Source organism: Salmo trutta, chromosome 36 (genome assembly GCF_901001165.1).
Source record: "Salmo trutta chromosome 36, fSalTru1.1, whole genome shotgun sequence".
NCBI lineage: Eukaryota > Metazoa > Chordata > Actinopteri > Salmoniformes > Salmonidae > Salmo > Salmo trutta.
In genome coordinates, this window is record NC_042992.1 from 17,275,672 (window position 1) to 17,294,613 (window position 18,942).

Genomic DNA, 18,942 nt, shown 5'->3' on the forward strand with positions numbered 1-18,942 from the left:
ATCCCTCTACTGCCACCCCTGACAATTCACAGGTCAACATACAGTATAATCAGTTTCAGGATATTGGCATGTGGTCGGATGTTTAAAAGGTACTTTGACAAGTTAAGAATGAAAGCCTTGATTGTTAGGTACTGGGTTCCCAGTGGTGCAGTCCAAGGTCCTGAATGTATGTAGTTGGCATGCAGTTGGTATGTAGTTGGTATGCTGCTGGCTGTATGTCAAGTCAACATACACATTCATACTACAGTGTGCTCAAAATGTAATTATACTTTTCCCTCTTTAGATTACACAAAGGGCTACAGATAAAACAGTGCAGTAGTCATGTAACGTCATCTGTCAGTATCAAGAGACCTAAATGTATGCAAAACTTCCACCAGAAACACCTAAGTACTGCATTTACATTACATTTTAGTCATTTAACAGACGCTCTTATCCAGAGCGACTCACAGTAGTGAATGCATACATTTCATTAAAAAACATTTTTTCCGTACTGGTCCCCCGTGGGAATCGAACCCACAACCCACACGGGACCCGTGTGGCTCAGTTGATTCATCAATAATTTTCCTTTCACATTACTAAAATATCCCAACCTAATCCATGTGGGCATTAATCTGACCTCTCTACACTGAAACCTGTGGATTATGTCAACATTTGTAGCTTTTGATGGATATCTACGTGTGCACCATAGGGACATACCTTTATCACAAGTTGTGCAACAGCTGCTCTGAGCCCCTAGAAATGACAGAGACAACGGTTATAGAGAGTGAAGCTTTGCCAATAAGATATGATGAAATAGAGAATATATGTAATTGTCCTATGGGCTGCATTGTGTTTTAAATATAAAGAAAGGTATCCATATAGGACCAGTATCACATGTCAGACTGTTCCTGACAGCTAAACAGTCAGCATTTATCTATGGAGTTCAGTTCTCATATAACCAAGTTTCAACATTTTGCTCAGACAAATAAACCATTGTCTATAGTACATGCAAATCAAATGTATGATCATAGTAATGATCATGTGTTTACTTACTGGCAATTCCCTGTCAACAAGCAGAGGTGCTTTTGGCGCAACTTGGATGTCATCCATGTCTTTCAGTTGAAGAAGCCGAGAGAGAGAGAGAGAGAGAGAGAGAGAGAGAGAAAGGACTGTTATTCAGATATACGCTGACTGCTTCAACCAGTGGTGGAGCGTTCCTCTTTGAGAAGTTTGAGAAGTTTCATATTACAAAACACACATACCTTTCTGATCCCTGTACATTTGTTTTGATATCATGTTATTACGTTAATAACTTAACACTGAGAAAACAAGACTGGTGCACTCTCGTTCAACAGTGCATTTGAGTATTTTCAGATACACTTGGAAAGTACACTGTATTTCCTAATACAGTCCAATACTACTTGTCTTTTCAAATAAATAATACCTAAATACTTACTTCGAAATAATTGAAAAGTTATTAAAAATATATATTAAAAGAAATGTATAGCATTTGAATCCAGGTCTGGATGGTATAGGTACCATGCATTCCTTCCCAACCTTTGTATGATACTTCTACGGATCTAAACGTCTCCAAAACAACTTGAAGAAGGGAACTTCACCAGGTGGTTTCCAGGAGTTGTTTACCAGGAGTTGTTTACCAGGAGTTGTTTGCCAGGAGTTGTTTGCCAACCTTCCACTGCACATAGTTAGCCATGACCACCTGATGACTAAAACAACATCCATGTTGCCCTCTTGTAGGGATTGATGTATGACACTGTTTTAAGACTAGAACACTAGCAGTACACCAGGCCCTAGCTATAGCTACAGTTTTCAAAGCATTTTAAACCAGAATGAACTCAAATGAGAGTCGCTACGGCTATTTCGACAGAGGGAGGGAGTGGGCGAAAAATTCAATCAAGCTGCTGTCTAGAGATCATGCTGCTGTGGATTGTGTGGCTCTGCTGTGCATGCAAATCAAATCAGATGGTAAACAGACAGGGTCTTTGTGTCCAGCAAGGCCAAGGCAGGACAGGCAGTCGAGGCAGGGCGGGCAGGCAGGCAGGCGAGGCTGGTAAAGGAGTCAGGCTCTTCCTCCATGGCGGGCTTACTGGGCTTGGCCAACACACAAGAAGCTACTGACACTGCACAGCTTCCATAGCTCCCTTCACACACAAACACACTCACACAGTACTCTCTCTCGCTTCCTGCCTCACACCATATTCCTGTGTCTCCCTCTCTCCGCTGTACAGCTATAACAATATCCTTTGGATCTGATCTATGTACAGGTTTGAGATGTGCCTCTCCAGGGTAATTTTTATAGGAAGCGATTCATTTAACACACACAGAGTTTTGGGTGTCTGGGCAGGCTTCCATCAGAACAGCATCCGGACTCTACGGCTACATCCCAAATGGCACGCTATTCGGCCTAGAGCCCTACATAGGGAGCAGAGTGCAATGTGGGAGGCAGACCATAACAGAGGCCTCTGCCAGGCCTCACAATAGTACAGAGAGGAAGAGGAGTATCAATCACACAGTTTTATTTTAAGGAAGTGTTTTTTTTAAGACATGACGCCTTCCACTACAAATCCTTTGTTGGAGAAACTGTTCGCCATTTCCCACTGAAATTCCAACATTCTATTCAATCCAACCATGTGAGAGAAGTTACACAGCCCAACATAATCTGGAAATGTTGATAAAAACTGTTTTGTATTTATAGCAGCGCAGTTAATCCTACTGGTGTTAAAGAGGCTAGTCGTGATCTTGAAACCCATGTCTGTATTTTCAAACCTTATGTTTTGGTTTCAAATTATGGCCAAGTAAACCAAACACCATTAAACCCAAACCAGTTTCCAGACCTGTAGATAGGCTTGGTGCTGAGTAGGCAGCTTGAGACAACTAGGCCAAATGTTGTTTACAAGCTAGGATGCCCTTTTGACTCGCCTAAGCTAATCTTTTACCTGGCGGTATAAAAAAAAACTACCTCTCAGGACATCAGTAATACCTCACGAGTACAGAACATGTTCGCGCTCCTTCTCTGCCCCCTCCCTCTCTGTGTCTAAGGAAATTCTCCCTCTCTTCCTTGCTATATACAGTGGCTCGCGAAAGTATTCACCCCCTTGGCATTTTTCCTATTTTGTTGCCTTACAACCTGGAATTCAAATTGATTTTGGGGGGGTTTATATCATTTGATTTACACAACATGCCTACCACATTGAAGATGCAAAATATTTTCTCTTGTGAAACAAACAAGAAATAAGACAAAAAAAAGAAATCTTGAACGTGCATAACTATACACCCCCCAAAGTCAATACTTTGTAGAGCCACCTTTTGCAGCAATTACAGCTGCAAGTCTCTTGGGGTATGTCTCTATCAGCTTGGCACTGGGATTTTTGCCCATTCTTCAAGGCAAAACTGCTCCAACTCCTTCAAGTTGGATGGGTTCTGCTGGTGTACAGCAATCTTTAAGTCATACCACAGATTCTCAATTAGATTGAGGTCTGGGCTTTGACTAAGCCATTCCAAGACATTTAAATGTTTCCCCTTAAACCACTCGAGTGTTGCTTTAGCAGTATGCTTAGGGTCATTGTCCCATCCCAGTCTCAAATCTCTGGAAGACTGAAACAGGTTTCCTCTCAAGAATTTCCCTGTATTTAGCGCCATCGATCATTCCTTAAATTCTGACCAGTTTCCCAGTCCCTGCCGACGAAAAACATCCCCACAGCATGATGCTGCCACCACCATGCTTCACTGTGGGGATGGTGTTCTCGAGGTGATGAGAGGTGTTGGGTTTGCGCCAGACATGGTGTTTTCCTTGATGGCCAAAAAGCTCGATTTTAGGCTCATCTTACCAGAGTACCTTCTTCCATATGTTTGGGGAGTCTCCCACATGCCTTTTGGTGAACACCAAACATGTTTGCTTATTTTTTTATTTAAGCAATGGCTTTTTTCTGGCCACTCTTCTGTAAAGCCCAGCTCTGTGGAGTGTACGGCTTAAAGTGGTCCTATGGACAGACACTCCAATCTCCGCTGTGGAGCTTTGCAGCTTCTTCAGGGTTAACTTTGTTGCCTTTCTGATTAATGCCTTCCTTGCCTGGTCCATGAGTTTTGATGGGAGGCACTCTCTTGGCAGGTTTGTTGTGGTGCCATATTCTTTCAGTTTTTTAATAATGGATTTAATCGTGCTCCGTGGGATGTTAAACGTTCGGATATTTTTTATAACCCAACCCTGATCTGTACTTCGCCACAACTCTGTCCCTGACCCATTTGGAGAGCTCCTTGGTCTTCATAGTGTCGCTTGCTTGGTGGTGCCCCTTGCTTTGTGGTGTTGCAGACTCTGGGGGCCTTTCAGAACAGGTGTTCAGTACACTGAGATCATGTGACAGATCATGTGACACCTGTGTGTAATCTAACTAATTATGTGAATTATGAAGGTAATTGGTTGTACCAGATCTTATTTAGGGGCTTCCTAGCAAAGGGGGTGAATACATATGCACGCACCACTTTTCCGTTTTTTATTTTTTTCGATTTTTTTTAACCAATTTTTTTTTTTTTTTCACCAATTTTGACTATTTTGTGTACATCCAGTACATCCAAATAAAAATCCATTTAAATTTCAGGTTTTAATGCAACAAAATAGGAAAAATGCCAATGGGTGTGAATACTTTTGCAAGGCACTGTATCTACAGTACCTGTCAGACGTTTAGACACACATACTCATTCAAGGATTTTTCTTTATTTTTACTATTTTCTACATTGTAGAATAATAGTGAAGACATCAAAACCAGGAAATAACACATGTTGAATCATGTAGTAAGAAAAAAGCGTTAAACAAATCAAAATATATTTTATATTTGAGGTTCTTCAAAGTAGCCACTCTTTGCCTTGATGACAGCTTTGCACACTCTTGGCATTCTCTCAACCAGATTCATGAGGTAGTCACCTGGAATGTATTTCAATTAACAGGTGTGCCTTGTTAAAAGTTCATTTGTGGAATTTCTTTCCTTCTTAATGTGTTTCAGCCAATCAGTTGTGTTGTGACAATGTAGGGGGGTAAACAGAAGGTAGCCCTATTTGGTAAAAGACCAAGTCCATACTATGGCAAGAACAGTTTAAATAAGCAAAGAGTGCAGTCGCAAAAACCATCAAGCGCTATGATGAAACTGTCTCTCATTAGGACCGCCACAGGAAAGTAAGACCCATAGTTACCTTTGCTGCAGAGGATGTTCATTAGAGTTAACAGCCTCAGAAATTGCAGCCCAAATAAATGCTTCAGAGTTCAAGTAACAGACACATCTCAACATCAACTGTCCAGAGGAGACTGCTTGAAAATCAGGCCTTCGTGGTCGATTTGCTGCAAAGAAACCACTACTTAAGGACACCAATAAGAAGAAGAAACTTGCAAAGGGCCAAGAAACACGAGCAATGGACATTAGACCAGTGGAAATCAGTCCTTTGGTCTGATGAGTCCAAATTTGAGATTTTTGGTTTCAACCGCCGTGTCTTTGTGAGACGCAGAGTAGGTGAATGGATGATCTCTGCATGTGTGGTTCCCACCGTGAAGCATGGAGGAGGAGGTGGGATGGTGTGGGGGTGCTTTGCTGGTGACACTGTCAGTGATTTATTTAGGATTCAGCATTCTGCAGCGAGACGCCATCCCATCTGGTTTGTGCTTAGTGGGACATTCATTTGTTTTTCAACAGGACAATGACCAACACACCTCCTGGCTGTGTAAGGGCTGTTTGACGAAGAAGGAATCAATCACCCGACCTGAGACGGTTTGGGATGAGTTGGACCACAGAGTGAAGGAAAAGCAACCAACAAGTGCTCAGCATATGTGGGAACTCCTTCAAGATGGTTGGGAAAGCTTTCCAGGTGAAGCTGGTTGAGAGAATGCCAAGACTGTGCAAAGCTGTCATCAAGGCAAAGGGTGGCTACTTTGAAGAATCAAAAATATATTTTGATTTGTTTAACACTTTATTGCTTTCTTCATGTTTCCATATGTGTTATTTCATAGTTTTGATGTCTTCACTATTATTCTGCAATGTAGAAAAATAGTAAAAATAAAGAAAAACCCTTGAATGAGTAGGTGTCTCCAAACTTTTGACTGGTACTGTATATACTGTAGTTCTCTCTTCCTTCCTTGCTCTCACTGTGTCCGTCTTCCCGTCTCTCTATCCCTCTGTTCCTCCCTCTCTATGAGAAGATTAAAATCTTACTACCTCCTAAGCACATCCACAACATCTATTTTTTTACAGTGTAGTGCTCTACCACGTATCAGATCCTGATCTCTCCTTCCACACTTCTGTTTTTCAAGAACTTGTGCGTAGATGAGGACAACAGACAATTCCCTAAAATAATCTTAGCATGCAGAAGTGAGACTGCCTTATGCATTCATCCAACACAGGAAATACTGGAACCATAAAGAGTCTGCGTGACAAATATTGGCACAATACTCTAACACTTTCTGACTGAGTAGGCCTAAATGTTGAGGAGAGAGAGAGAGACAGCGAGAGAGAGAGACAGCGAGAGAGAGAGAGAGAGAGAGAGAGAGAGAGAGAGAGAGACACAGCGAGAGAGAGAGAGAGAGAGAGAGAGAGAGACAGCGAGAGAGAGAGAGAGAGACACAGCGAGAGAGAGAGAGAGACAGCGAGAGAGAGAGAGAGACAGCGAGAGAGAGACACAGCAAGAGAGAGAGAGACACAGCGAGAGAGAGAGAGAGAGAGGAAGAGAGACACAGCGAGAGAGAGAGAGAGAGACAGCGAGAGAGAGAGAGAGAGAGAGAGAGACAGCGAGAGAGAGACACAGCAAGAGAGAGAGAGACACAGCGAGAGAGACAGCGAGAGAGAGACACAGAAGAGAGAGAGAGAGACACAGCGAGAGAGAGAGAGAGACAGCGAGAGAGAGAGAGAGAGAGAGAGAGAGAGAGAGAGAGAGAGAGACACAGCGAGAGAGAGAGAGACACAGCGAGAGAGAGAGAGAGAGAGAGACACAGCGAGAGAGAGAGAGAGAGAGAGACAGCGAGAGAGAGACACAGCAAGAGAGAGAGAGAGACACAGCGAGAGAGACAGCGAGAGAGAGACACAGCAAGAGAGAGAGAGAGACACAGCGAGAGAGAGAGAGACAGCGAGAGAGAGAGAGAGAGAGACAGCGAGAGAGAGAGAGACAGCGAGAGAGAGAGAGACAGCGAGAGAGAGAGAGACAGCGAGAGAGAGAGACAGCGAGAGAGAGACAGCGAGAGAGAGAGAGAGAGACACAGCGAGAGAGAGAGAGAGAGAGAGAGACACAGCGAGAGAGAGAGAGAGAGAGACACAGCGAGAGAGAGAGAGAGACAGTTTAAATCCAGATGATTTAAATCATGTTACAAAACACCTACTCTCCCCTACTTGGTTAACAAAACACTACTGATTGGAATTGGGAAGCAAAGTCTCCCTTTTAGGTAGCTAGATTTAAGGCCACTGCCACCTTCCTTTTTTCTGGGTGAAAAAGTTTGGGAACCTCTGTGCTAGATGGTCAGAGGGTCACTTAGCCCAAAGGCCAGCAGATGGCAATATTGATCTGGTATTGATGGTTTAATCTTACCATCTACACGCATTGTATGCAGCTGGCAATACACTCGTATCCCCTGTGGCCCGGTATGTCCCTAAAACATTCTCCATTCAGGCTGCAAAGGCGTCAATTTCCACCTTAACTAGATTTAACGGTAAGAAGGCAGAAAACTGGGAAAATGCGTACTTTCTTTATGAAAAATAATTTCCCACCACCATTCTAGTGGCTAATGCTACTTCCTGATGTTGTGCCCTGCGTTCAGACAGAGATATTAGAGAAAGGAGGAGATAGAAATCTGATTTGTTAATGAATGGAGAAACGTAAGATGCCCCACCCAGAAGACTATCGACCAATCTCAAAGTCAAGGCACTGAGAAACTGCCTATTTTCCTTAAAAGTACATATTGTCACAATTCCAAAGCGATAGTTAATTATCTCACATCTCAGAATATATCTGCAATGTTGTACTTCTTGTTCACAAAATTAATGTTAGTTAATTAATGACCAATGGAGTGTCCCCCAACTCCTCAAAAGTATCTCTGGTTTGGCTGAACACGATACACAACATCCGGGACTAGGATTCCTAAATATTAGCCACTTTAGCATGGTGGTGGAAAACGGTGTTTCATAAAGAAAGTAGGCAAATTTTCCCACCTTCTCGCCATTGACGGTTTGCAGCCTGAATGGATAACGTTTCCTGGTACGAACCGGTCCACAGGAGGATACCAGTGTATTGCAGGCTGCATACAGGAAGTACCCGTGCCACGGTATATTCAACGCTCGTCGGAATCCGGAATCCATGCTTCAAGATAGTTTTGATTACCGGACTGGGATATGTTCCGGGTTGCCTCTGAGAACAACATTGACGTATACACGGACAAAGTGACTGAGCTCATCAGGAAGTGTTTAGGCGATGTTGTTCCCACTGTGGCTATTAAAACCTACACAAACCAGAAACCGTGGATAGACGGCAGCATTTGCGCAAAACTGAAAGCGCAAACCACTGCATTTAACCATGGCAAAGTGACTAGGAATATGGTTGAATACAAACAGTGTAGTTATTCTCTCTGTAAGGCAATCAAACAGGCAAAACGGCAGTATAGAGACAAAGTGGAGTCGCAATTCAGCGGTTCAGACACAAAACGTATGCGGCGGGATCTACTGCCAATCACGGATTACCAAGGGAAAACCAGTCAGGTTGTGGACACCGACGTCTTGCTCTCGGACAAGCTAAACACCTTCTGCGCCTGCTTTGAGGATAACACAGTGCCACCGACGTGGCCTGCTCCCAAGGACGTTCTCCGTGGCTGACGTGAATAAGACATTTCAGAGTGTTAACCTTCACAAGGCTGCCGGCCCAGACCGCATCCCTAGCCATGTCCTCAGAGCATGTGCAGACCAGCTTGCTGGAGTGTTTACGGACATATTCAATCTTTCCCGATCCCAGTCTGCTGTCCCCACTTACTTCAAGATGTCCACCATTGTTTGTGTACATAAGACAGCTAAGGTAACTGAACTCAAAGACTATCGCCCTGTAGCACTCACTTGTCATCATGAAGTTCTTTGAGGCTAGTTAAGGATCATATCACCTCTACCTTAACTGACAACCTAGACCCACTTCAATTTGCATACCGCCCCAATAGATCCACAGACGATGCAATCACCAACACCATAGTACCCTCCAAGCTCAAATCAAATCAAATGTTTTATTGGCCACAACTGGGTGTGCAACTGGGTCCTGGACTTACAGATGGGCCGCCCTCAGGTGGTGAAGGTGGGAAACAACACATCCACTTCACTGATCCTCAACACAGGGGCCCCACAAGGGTGCGTTCTCAGCCCCCTCCTGTACTCCCTGTTCACCCACGACTGAGTGACCACACACGCCTCCAACTCAATCATCAAGTTTGCAGATGACACAAAAGTAGTAGGTCTGATTACCAACAATGATGAGACAGCCTACAGGGAGGAGGTGAGGGCCCCGGGAAAGTGGTGCCAGGAAAATAACCTCTCAATCAACGTGAACAAAACAAAGGAGCTGATCGTGGACTTCAGGAAACAGCAGAGGGAGCATGCCCCTTTCCACATCGACGGGACCACAGTGGAGAAGGTGGAAAGCTTTCAAGTTCATCGGCATACACATCACTGACAATCTGAAATGGTCCACCCACACAGATAGTGTGGTGAAGAAGGTGCAACAGCCCCTTTTCAACCTCAGGTAGCTGAAGAAATTTGGCTTGGCCCCTAAAACCCTCAAACCTTTACAGATGTACAATTGAGAGCATCCTGTCGGGCTGTATCACCGTCCTGGTACGGCAACTGCACCACCCGCAACCACAGGGCTCTCCAGAGGGTGGTGCAGTCAGCTCAATACATCACCGGGGGCAAACTACCTGCCCTCCAGGACACCTACAGCACCCGATGTCACAGGAAGGCCAAAAAGATCATTAAGGACATCAACCACCCAAGCCACGGCCTGTTCACCCCGCTATCATCCTGAAGGCGAGGTCAGTACAGGTGCATCAAAGCTGGTACTGAGAGACTGAAAAACAGCTTCTATCTCAAGGCCATCAGACTGTTAAATAGCCATCACTAGCCGGCTATCACCCGGTTACGCAACCCTGCACCTTAGAGGCTGCTGCCCTACATACATAGACTTGGAATCACTGGCCACTTTAATAATGGAACACTAGTCACTTTAGTAATGTTTACATACTGCTTTACTCATCTCATATGTATATACTGTGTTCAATCTAATACTATATATTTCTTAATTCCATTCTTCTACTTTTGGATTTGTGTATATTGTTGTGAATTGTTAGATACTACTGCACTGTTGGAGCTAAGAACACAAGCATTTCGCTACACCCGTAATAACATCTGCTAAATATGTGTTTGTGACCAATAAAATTGTATTTGATTTACTATGCGTTTGGACGGTAAGATGGAAAAGACTCAATATCGCCATCTGCCGGCCGTTTGCCTGGATAGTTACTGTGTATGTACCGATGCTCGTTTCAAAGTAACATCCCATGATCAATGACATCAGAAGCAAGATCCTACGGATTACGCTGTGGTTCCGGTGCTTTCTTCGATTCCAAGTTGCTTTCAAACAACGAGTACTTACAATGTACTTACAATGTACACTAAACAAAAATAAACGAAACATGCAACAATTTCAAATCATTTCCGGAGTTACAGTTCATTTAAGGAAATCAGTAAATTGAAATAAATTAATTAGGCTCTAATCTATGGATTTCACATGACTGGGAATATAGATATGCATCTGGTGGACACAGATACCTTTACAAAAAAGTATTGGTGTGGATCAGAAAACCAGTCAGTATCTGGTTAGACCACCATTTGCCTCAGGCAGCAGGACACGTCTCCTTCGCATAGAGTGGATCAGGCTGTTGATTGTTGTCCCACTCCTCTTGAACGGTTGTGTGAAGTGTCTGGATATCGTCGGGAACTGGAACACCCTGTCATACACCTAGATCCAGAGCATCCCAAACCTGCTCAATGGGTACCATGTCTGGTGAGTATGTTGGCCATGGAAGAACTGGGACATTTTCAGCTTCCAGGAATTGGGTACAGATCCTTGTGACATGGGGCCTTGCATTATTCTATTTGTAAAAATGTTTAGTCATTTAGGAGATGCTCTTATCCAGAGCAAGTGCACACATTTTAATTGCTACTGGTCCCCTGTGGGAATCATACCCACAACCCGGGCATTAAAAGTGCCATGCTCTACCAACTGAGCCACACAGGACCACGCTGAGACATGAGTTGGTGGCGGCAGATAACACGACAATGGTCCTCGGGATCTCCTCACGGTATCCCTGTGCTTTCAAATTGCCATTGATAGAGTGTATGGCGTTGTGTGGGTGAGCGGTTTGCTGATGTCAACGTTGTGAACAGAGTACCCCATGGTGGGGTTATGGTATAGGCAGGCATAAGCTAAGGACAACAAACACAATTGCGTTTTGTCTGCAATCTGGCCGTTACAGTTGAAACCGGGATTCAGAAAAGCACATTAAAGCATATTCTCCAGCGTGCCAGTGGCCATCGAAGGTGAGCATTTGCCCACTGATGCCAAACTGTTGTCAGGTCAAGACCCTGGTGAGGTGGACGTGCACACAGATGAGCTTCCCCAAGACAGTTTCTGAAGTTTGTGCAGAAATTCTTCAGTTGTGCAAACCCACAGTTTCATCAGCAGTCCAGGTGGCTGATCTCAGATGATCCTGCAGGTGAAGAAGCCAGATATGGAGGTCCTGGGCTGGCGTGGTTACACGTGGTCTGCAGTTGTGAGGCCAGTTTGATGCACAAATTCTCTAACAAGGCGTTGGAGAGGGGTTTGGTAGATAAATTAACATTACATTATCTGGCAACAATTCTGGTGGACATTCCTGCAGTCAGCATGCCAATTGCACTTCCCTCAAAACTTGATACATTTGTGGCATTGTTGTGTGACAAAACTGCACATTTTAGAATGGCCTTTTATTGTCCCCCGCACAAGGTGCACCTGTGTAATGATCATGCTGGTGTGGCATATCAGCTTCTTGATATGCCACACCTGTCAGGTGGATGGATTATTTTGGCAAAGGAGAAATGCTCACTAACAGGGATGTAAACAAATTTGGGCACAACATTTGAGTGGAATAAGCTTGTTGTGCATTTGGAACATTTCTGGGATCTTTTATTTCAGCTCATGTAACATGACACCAACACTTTCCATGTTGTGTTTATATTTTTGTTCAGTTTGGATTTTTTCAAAGAACGTCTCCTGCATGGTAGCTCAGCAGGTAGAGTCGGGTTTCAAAGATCATAACGCTGGCGAATGCAAATAAATATGTTTTTTTTGACACCACACTTTCTGCACATGTGTTTTATTTAGTATAAGCTTCTAGACTAAATAATGCAATAGATTCACAGTGACAGCAAAAAAAGAAGAATAACAGAAGGCGCGAACCTGTAACAGTAACTGACAATAGGCTATAAACACCCGAGACTAACCACTGCGCCACGGAGATTTTATCAACTTTATGGAAAATATTTCTATATGAACAAACGCTGCTTTTCATTGATGGCCAGCATATATTACTAATCTGTATTGTGTTAAAAGCTCCAATTAGCCTAATAAATAGCTTTTCGGCACAATTTGGTGAAAATCCCAAACGCTTCAAAAGCCTCGGTTTCCCATCACTACCCACTAACACACGAACGCAGGGGTTGCAGCGATGAGACACGATCGTATTTGGATCGCAATTGGATATCATGTAATTGGGGAGTAAAAAGGGGGTAAAATGATCAAATACAAAAAGTATTTGTTCAAAAATGTAAACAAAAAAGAAACTTTCTGTTTGGCATAATGGCGCTCGTGGTGCGTGCATATGCTGGTTTGACGCAGTCGCTACACTGGGCTGGTAATAACACCTGGAAAGTTTAAAGGACCTGTATTTAGATCAATTGAATTGTGCTGTAATATCCAGAGATCGATTCAAAAACACTCACCTGTTAAGTTTGATTGTCCACTGTTGATCACCCACGCAAAGTAGTTAAACACTTTAAATGGTTTGCAAATAGCCTCAGTAATATTTATTCACTAAGTTTTAGTTATATTTACTAGTTACTTGCATCTGAGGGAAGGTGTATCAGGGCGTTTATAAAGCATTAGGAGACAGCCCAGCCCCCTTCCCCTTCTCCACTTGCTATTGGGCAATATCACTGCATTTGGTAATACTGCTATACTGTTCCCAGTGGTTGCATGAGAAAAGGGATGACACAGAGGTTGCTGATTGAAGTCTGTCAGTAGAACAGTTGTTGTGAAGTAGCCTACATCCATTGATGCCCACTTCTCACCTCTAACTACATGTATTTATCCAGACATTTTTGCATTTGTAGTGCAATTATTACATTTACTAATCTTGCAACGCATTTGGCATCCAAGAGGGTTACTTTTGATGTGGGTTTATTTCAGGAACGCTTGTTAGTTTGTCAACAGTCCATGCTTCATGGTTAGGTGGACATTACTGGGATTTTAATAGGTTACACTTTCACTACCGCGGTCAACAGCACTGCACCCCCCACAGCTACTCGCCCAAGCCTTCCCCATTTCTCCTTCTCCCAAATCCAGTCAGCTGATGTTCTGAAAGAGCTGCAAAATCTGGACCCCTACAAATCAGCCGGGCTAGACAATCTGGACCCTTTCTTTCTAAAATGATCTGCCGAAATTGTTGCAACCCTTATTACTAGCCTGTTCAACCTCTCTTTCGTGTCATCTGAGATTCCCAAAGATTGGAAAGCAGCTGCTGTCATCCCCCTCTTCAAAGGAGGGGACACTTGACCCAAACTGCTACAGACCTATATCTATCCTACCCTGCCTTTCTAAGGTCTTCGAAAGCCAAGTCAACAAACAAATTACCGACCAGTTTGAATCCCACCGCACCTTCTCCGCTATGCAATCTGGTTTCAGAGCTGGTCATGGGTGCACCTCAGCCACGCTCAAGGTCCTAAACGATATTGTAACCGCCATCGATAAGAAACAATACTGTGCTGCCATATTCATTGACCTGGCCAAGGCTTTCGACTCTGTTAATCACCACATCATCATCGGCAGACTCAATAGCCTTGGTTTCTCAAATGATTGCCTCACCAACTACTGGTTCACCAACTACTTCTCTGATAGAGTTCAATGTATCAAATCGGAGGGCCTGTTGTCCGGGCCTCTGGTAGTCTCTATGGGGGTGCCACAGGGTTCAATTCTTGGGCCAACTCTTTTCTCTGTATACATCAATGATGTCGCTCTTGCTGCTGGTGAGTCTCTGATCCACCTCTACGCAGACGACACCATTCTGTATACTTCTGGCCCTTCTTTGGACACTGTGTTAACAACCCTCCAGACGAGCTTCAATGCCATACAACTCTCCTTCCGTGGCCTCCAACTGCTCTTAAATACAAGTAAAACTAAATGCATACTCTTCAACCGATCGCTGCCCGCACCTGCCCGCCCGTCCAGCATCACTACTCTGGACGGTTCTTACTTAGAATATGTGGACAACTACAAATACCTAGGTGTCTGGTTAGACTGTAAGCTCTCCTTCCAGACTCACATCAAACATCTCCAATCCAAAGTCAAATCTAGAATTGGCTTCCTATTTCGCAACAAAGCAACCTTCACTCATGCTGCCAAACATACCCTCGTAAAACTGACCATCCTACCGATCCTCGACTTTGGCGATGTCATTTACAAAATAGCCTCCAATACCCTACTCAATAAACTGGATGCAGTCTATCACAGTGCCATCCGTTTTGTCACCAAAGCCCCATATACTACCCACCACTGCGACCTGTATGCTCTCGTTGGCTGGCCCTCGCTTCATACTCGTCGCCAAACCCACTGGCTCCAGGTCATCTACAAGACCCTGCTAGGTAAAGTCACCCCTTATCTCCGCTCACTGGTCACCGTAGCAGCACCCACCTGTAGCACGCGCTCCAGCAGGTATATCTCTCTGGTCACCCCCAAAGCTAATTCCTCCTTTGGCCGTCTCTACTTCCAGTCCTCTGCTGCCAATGACTGGAACGAACTACAAAAATCTCTGAAACTGGAAACACTTATCTCCCTCACTAGCTTTAAGCACCAGCTGTCAGAGAAGCTCACAGATCACTGCACCTGTACATAGCCCATCTATAATTTAGCCCAAACAACTACCTCTTGCCTTACTGTATTTATTTATTTATTTTGCTCCTTTGCACCCCATTATTTCTATTTCTACTTTGCACTTTCTTCCACTACAAATCTACCATTCCAGTATTTTACTTGCTATATTGTATTTACTTTGCCACCATGGCCTTTTTTGCCTTTACCTCCCTTATCACACCTCATTTTCTCACATTGTATATAGACTTATTTTTCTACTGTATTATTGACTGTATGTTTGTTTTACTCCATGTGTAACTCTGTGTTGTTGTATGTATCGAACTGCTTTGCTTTATCTTGGCCAGGTCGCAATTGTAAATGAGAACTTGTTCTCAACTTGCCTACCTGGTTAAATAAAGGTGAAATAAAAAATTAAATAAATAAAATAAAAGTAGACAGTGGCCGGGTGTGTACTGGAATCTTGGCAACCCTGTCGTATTTATACAAAGCCATGCCAAAACTAAGTAATCTATGTTGTATCTTAAAGAGAAAGGGAGTCAGGAAGGTATTCTTCACTCCCTCTGACTGCCTGTCAACCTGCCAAGGGCAACTTTTAAGCACAAACTTTAAGCAACAGTTAACATCAGGCATGAGATGAGGAGGAGGAGGAGGAAAAGGAGGAGGAAGAGAAGGAATGCAAGCACGCAACCTTGGGTTTTAATTTTCCAGAGTAGCTCTGGTCCAGGTCTTTTAGTGCATGTTCCTTCACTAAGGATCACACACTTACGCCCTTTACCAGAGCTACCCAGAGAGAAGTCTGTATAAAGGGAAGCCCTTCCCCTTCCCACAGTATTTCTGGATATGGTATTAGGGATCCTCTGCAAATAGTGCTTTCCGTCTCTGTGTTGCTCAATCAATACTAACCTATGTCATTGACTTCAGTTTTCTTGTGATCTATTGAATGGCACCCTATTTCCCACATACTGCATTACTTTCAGTGTTGAGGAACCTACTCTGAAAAGAGAGTTTACCAAGCTACCAATTATTTCCCACTGCAAGAAGTTAAGCTACACTAAAACTACGCTTATGAAAAATGTAGTTTACTTAATTAAAGTTACTTTGAAAAAGTAGTTCACTACATCCAAACTACTTCATGAAAAAGTATCCTATCTAAATCTGAAATGTCATAGAATACAAAAGTGCAAAAACAGATCACTCTTGTTAACAAAATGTTGTAATTTATCCGTTTTAAGTGAGAATTAGGCAGGTCTGATGCCAAAAAAAAAGGATATTCTTGCCTACTTCACCCATATATTATTTTAGTAAAAAAAAGCAGTGTGCAGTTCCAGTAGTTATCTACACCGCTACATGGAAAAGTAATTAACTACTGAAAACAATACCAAGATTGTAATTTATTTTTAACTACCACCAAGCTACTGCAAAATTTTGTTTATTTTATTAATTGAACTACAGTCGTGGCCAAAGGTTTTGAGAATGACACAAATATTAATTTTCACAAAGTCTGCTGCCTCAGTTTGTATGATGGCAATTTGCATATACTCCAGAATGTTATAAAGAATGATCAGATGAATTGCAATTAATTGCAAAGTCCCTCTTTGCCATGCAAATGAACTGAATCCCCAAAAAACATTTCCACTGCATTTCTGCAGAAGCCTTCAGGGCCCAAGAAAGTCCAGCAAGCGCAAGGACCGTCTCCTAAAGTTGATTCAGCTGCGGGATCGGGGCACCACCAGTACAGAGCTTGCTCAGGAATGGCAGCAGGCAGGTGTGAGTGCATCTGCACGCACAGTGAGGTGAAGACTTTTGGAGGATGACCTGGTGTCAAGAAGGGCAGCAAATAAGCCACTTCTCTCCAGGAAAAACATCAGGGACAGACTGATATTCTGCAAAAGGTACAGGGATTGGCCTGCTGAGAACTGGGGTAAAGTCATTTTCTCTGATGAATCCCCTTTCCAATTGTTTGGGGCATCCGGAAAAAAGCTTGTTCGGAGAAGACAAAGTGAGCGCTACCATCAGTCCTGTGTCATGCCAACAGTAAAGCATCCTGAGACCATTCATGTGTGGGGTTGCTTCTCAGCCAAGGGAGTGGGCTCACTCACAATTTTGCCTAAGAACACAGCCATGAATAAAAAATGGTACCAACACATCCTCCGAGAGCCACTTCTCCCAACCATCCAGGAACAGTTTGGTGACGAACAATGCCTTTTCCAGCATAATGGAGCACCTTGCCATAAGGCAAAAGTGATAACTAAGGGGCTCGGGGAACAAAACATCAATATTTTGGGTCCATGGCCAGGAAACTCCCCAGACCTTAATCCCATTGAGAATTTGTGGTCAATCTTAAAGAGGCGAGTGGACAAACAAAAACCCACAAATTCTGACAAACTCCAAGCATTGATTATGCAAGAATGGGCTGCCATCAGTCAGGATGTGGCCCAGAAGATAATTGACAGCATGCCAGGGCGGATTGCAGAGGTCTTGAAAAAGAAGGATCAACACTGCAAATATTGACTCTTTGCATTAACTTCATGTAATTGTCAATAAAAGCCTTTGACACTTATGAAATGCTTGTAATTATACTTCAGTATTCCATAGTAACATCTGACAAAAATATCTAAAGACACTGAAGCAGCAAACTTTGTGGAAATTAATATTTGTGTCATTCTCAAAACTTTTGGCCACAACCGTACATGTAGTTCACTTTTCCCCAACACTGATTACTTTTGACCAAGTCCCAAAGGCATCCTATTCTCTACATGGTGCACAACATTTGACCACGGCCACATGGTACCCTATTCCCTATGTGGTGCACTACTTTTGAGCAGAGCCCTATGAGCTCTCATCTTGAAAACCCAACCTTAGGGTCAGGTTTTCGAGACTATATGAACTCTGCTCAAAAATAGTTCACTATGTAGGGAATAGGGTGCTGTTTGGGACGCATCCATGATCCAGGGAGAGGTACGCTTCTACAGTTGTACTGTATTGGATTGGTTCATAATTGATGTGTCTTCTTTGTTCTGAGAGATACTGTGTAAACGATCATTCACACTTATTAGTACCAATGGTAACACTTTGACAGATAACAGCAATGTTGTGGTTCGTCAATAAACTGTTGCATTGCATGACTGTGTGTCAGTGGGTCAATACAATGCCTTCAATGTGGGTATGTAATGTGAGGCCCTCAATAGGAAGACATGGAGTACAACGGAAGCATTAGATAGAAAATATAACCATTGTGCTAATCACTAAGTCACTAAGTACTAGACCAACAAACTGAATAAGAGCAAATAACCGTAGATCCATTACACAACTGTAGTTTCCCATTCAGGAACATTAAATTCATACTACACAGAAAACATTCTTGCAATCTAGCAAATCATGTTTCACTATATTAAAGAAAAGGTTCCACCATTTTGAATGTAATGTTGATTTTGTGCATCTCTGAGTGATATTTTATCGATTCCCTGGGTCATTTCATGTGATCATGTGAAACTGAGTTATTGGCGTTCAGGCAGGTAGAAATCTGTCCGGTATGACGTAGAACCGTGATAAAGTCGCTCTCACTACACTGGAAGTTATTAGGAATGCGACTTTTAGATCACGAAAATCTCTCATACATGGCAGATTTCATTAATGGTTGATGTCATGTCTTCTCTCGAATGAGAAATTGATCATATTTTAGCGATATTCCTACCTCGAAATTTGTAATTTAACTGAGTGTCTAGCACATTGTTCCTATTTGTCTGCCTCTTCAGTCCA

The 18,942-nt window shown here is 43.2% G+C and overlaps 1 protein-coding gene across 1 annotated transcript in view; it reads right to left on the minus strand.

Annotated features, from left to right (window-relative positions):
• The window catches only part of LOC115175554 (protein NDRG1), a 22,908-nt gene extending 9,746 nt beyond the window's left edge, over window positions 1-13,162 (minus strand). The window contains exons 1-3 of the mRNA XM_029734851.1: window positions 13,038-13,162; window positions 1,033-1,091; window positions 697-732 (exon numbers count right to left, since the gene is read on the minus strand). Of these exons, the coding sequence (XP_029590711.1) occupies window positions 697-732; window positions 1,033-1,089 (93 nt within the window). The 5' untranslated portion in view covers window positions 1,090-1,091; window positions 13,038-13,162. The remainder of the gene's footprint in view (window positions 1-696; window positions 733-1,032; window positions 1,092-13,037) is intronic.
• Between the last annotated feature and the right edge of the window lie 5,780 nt (window positions 13,163-18,942).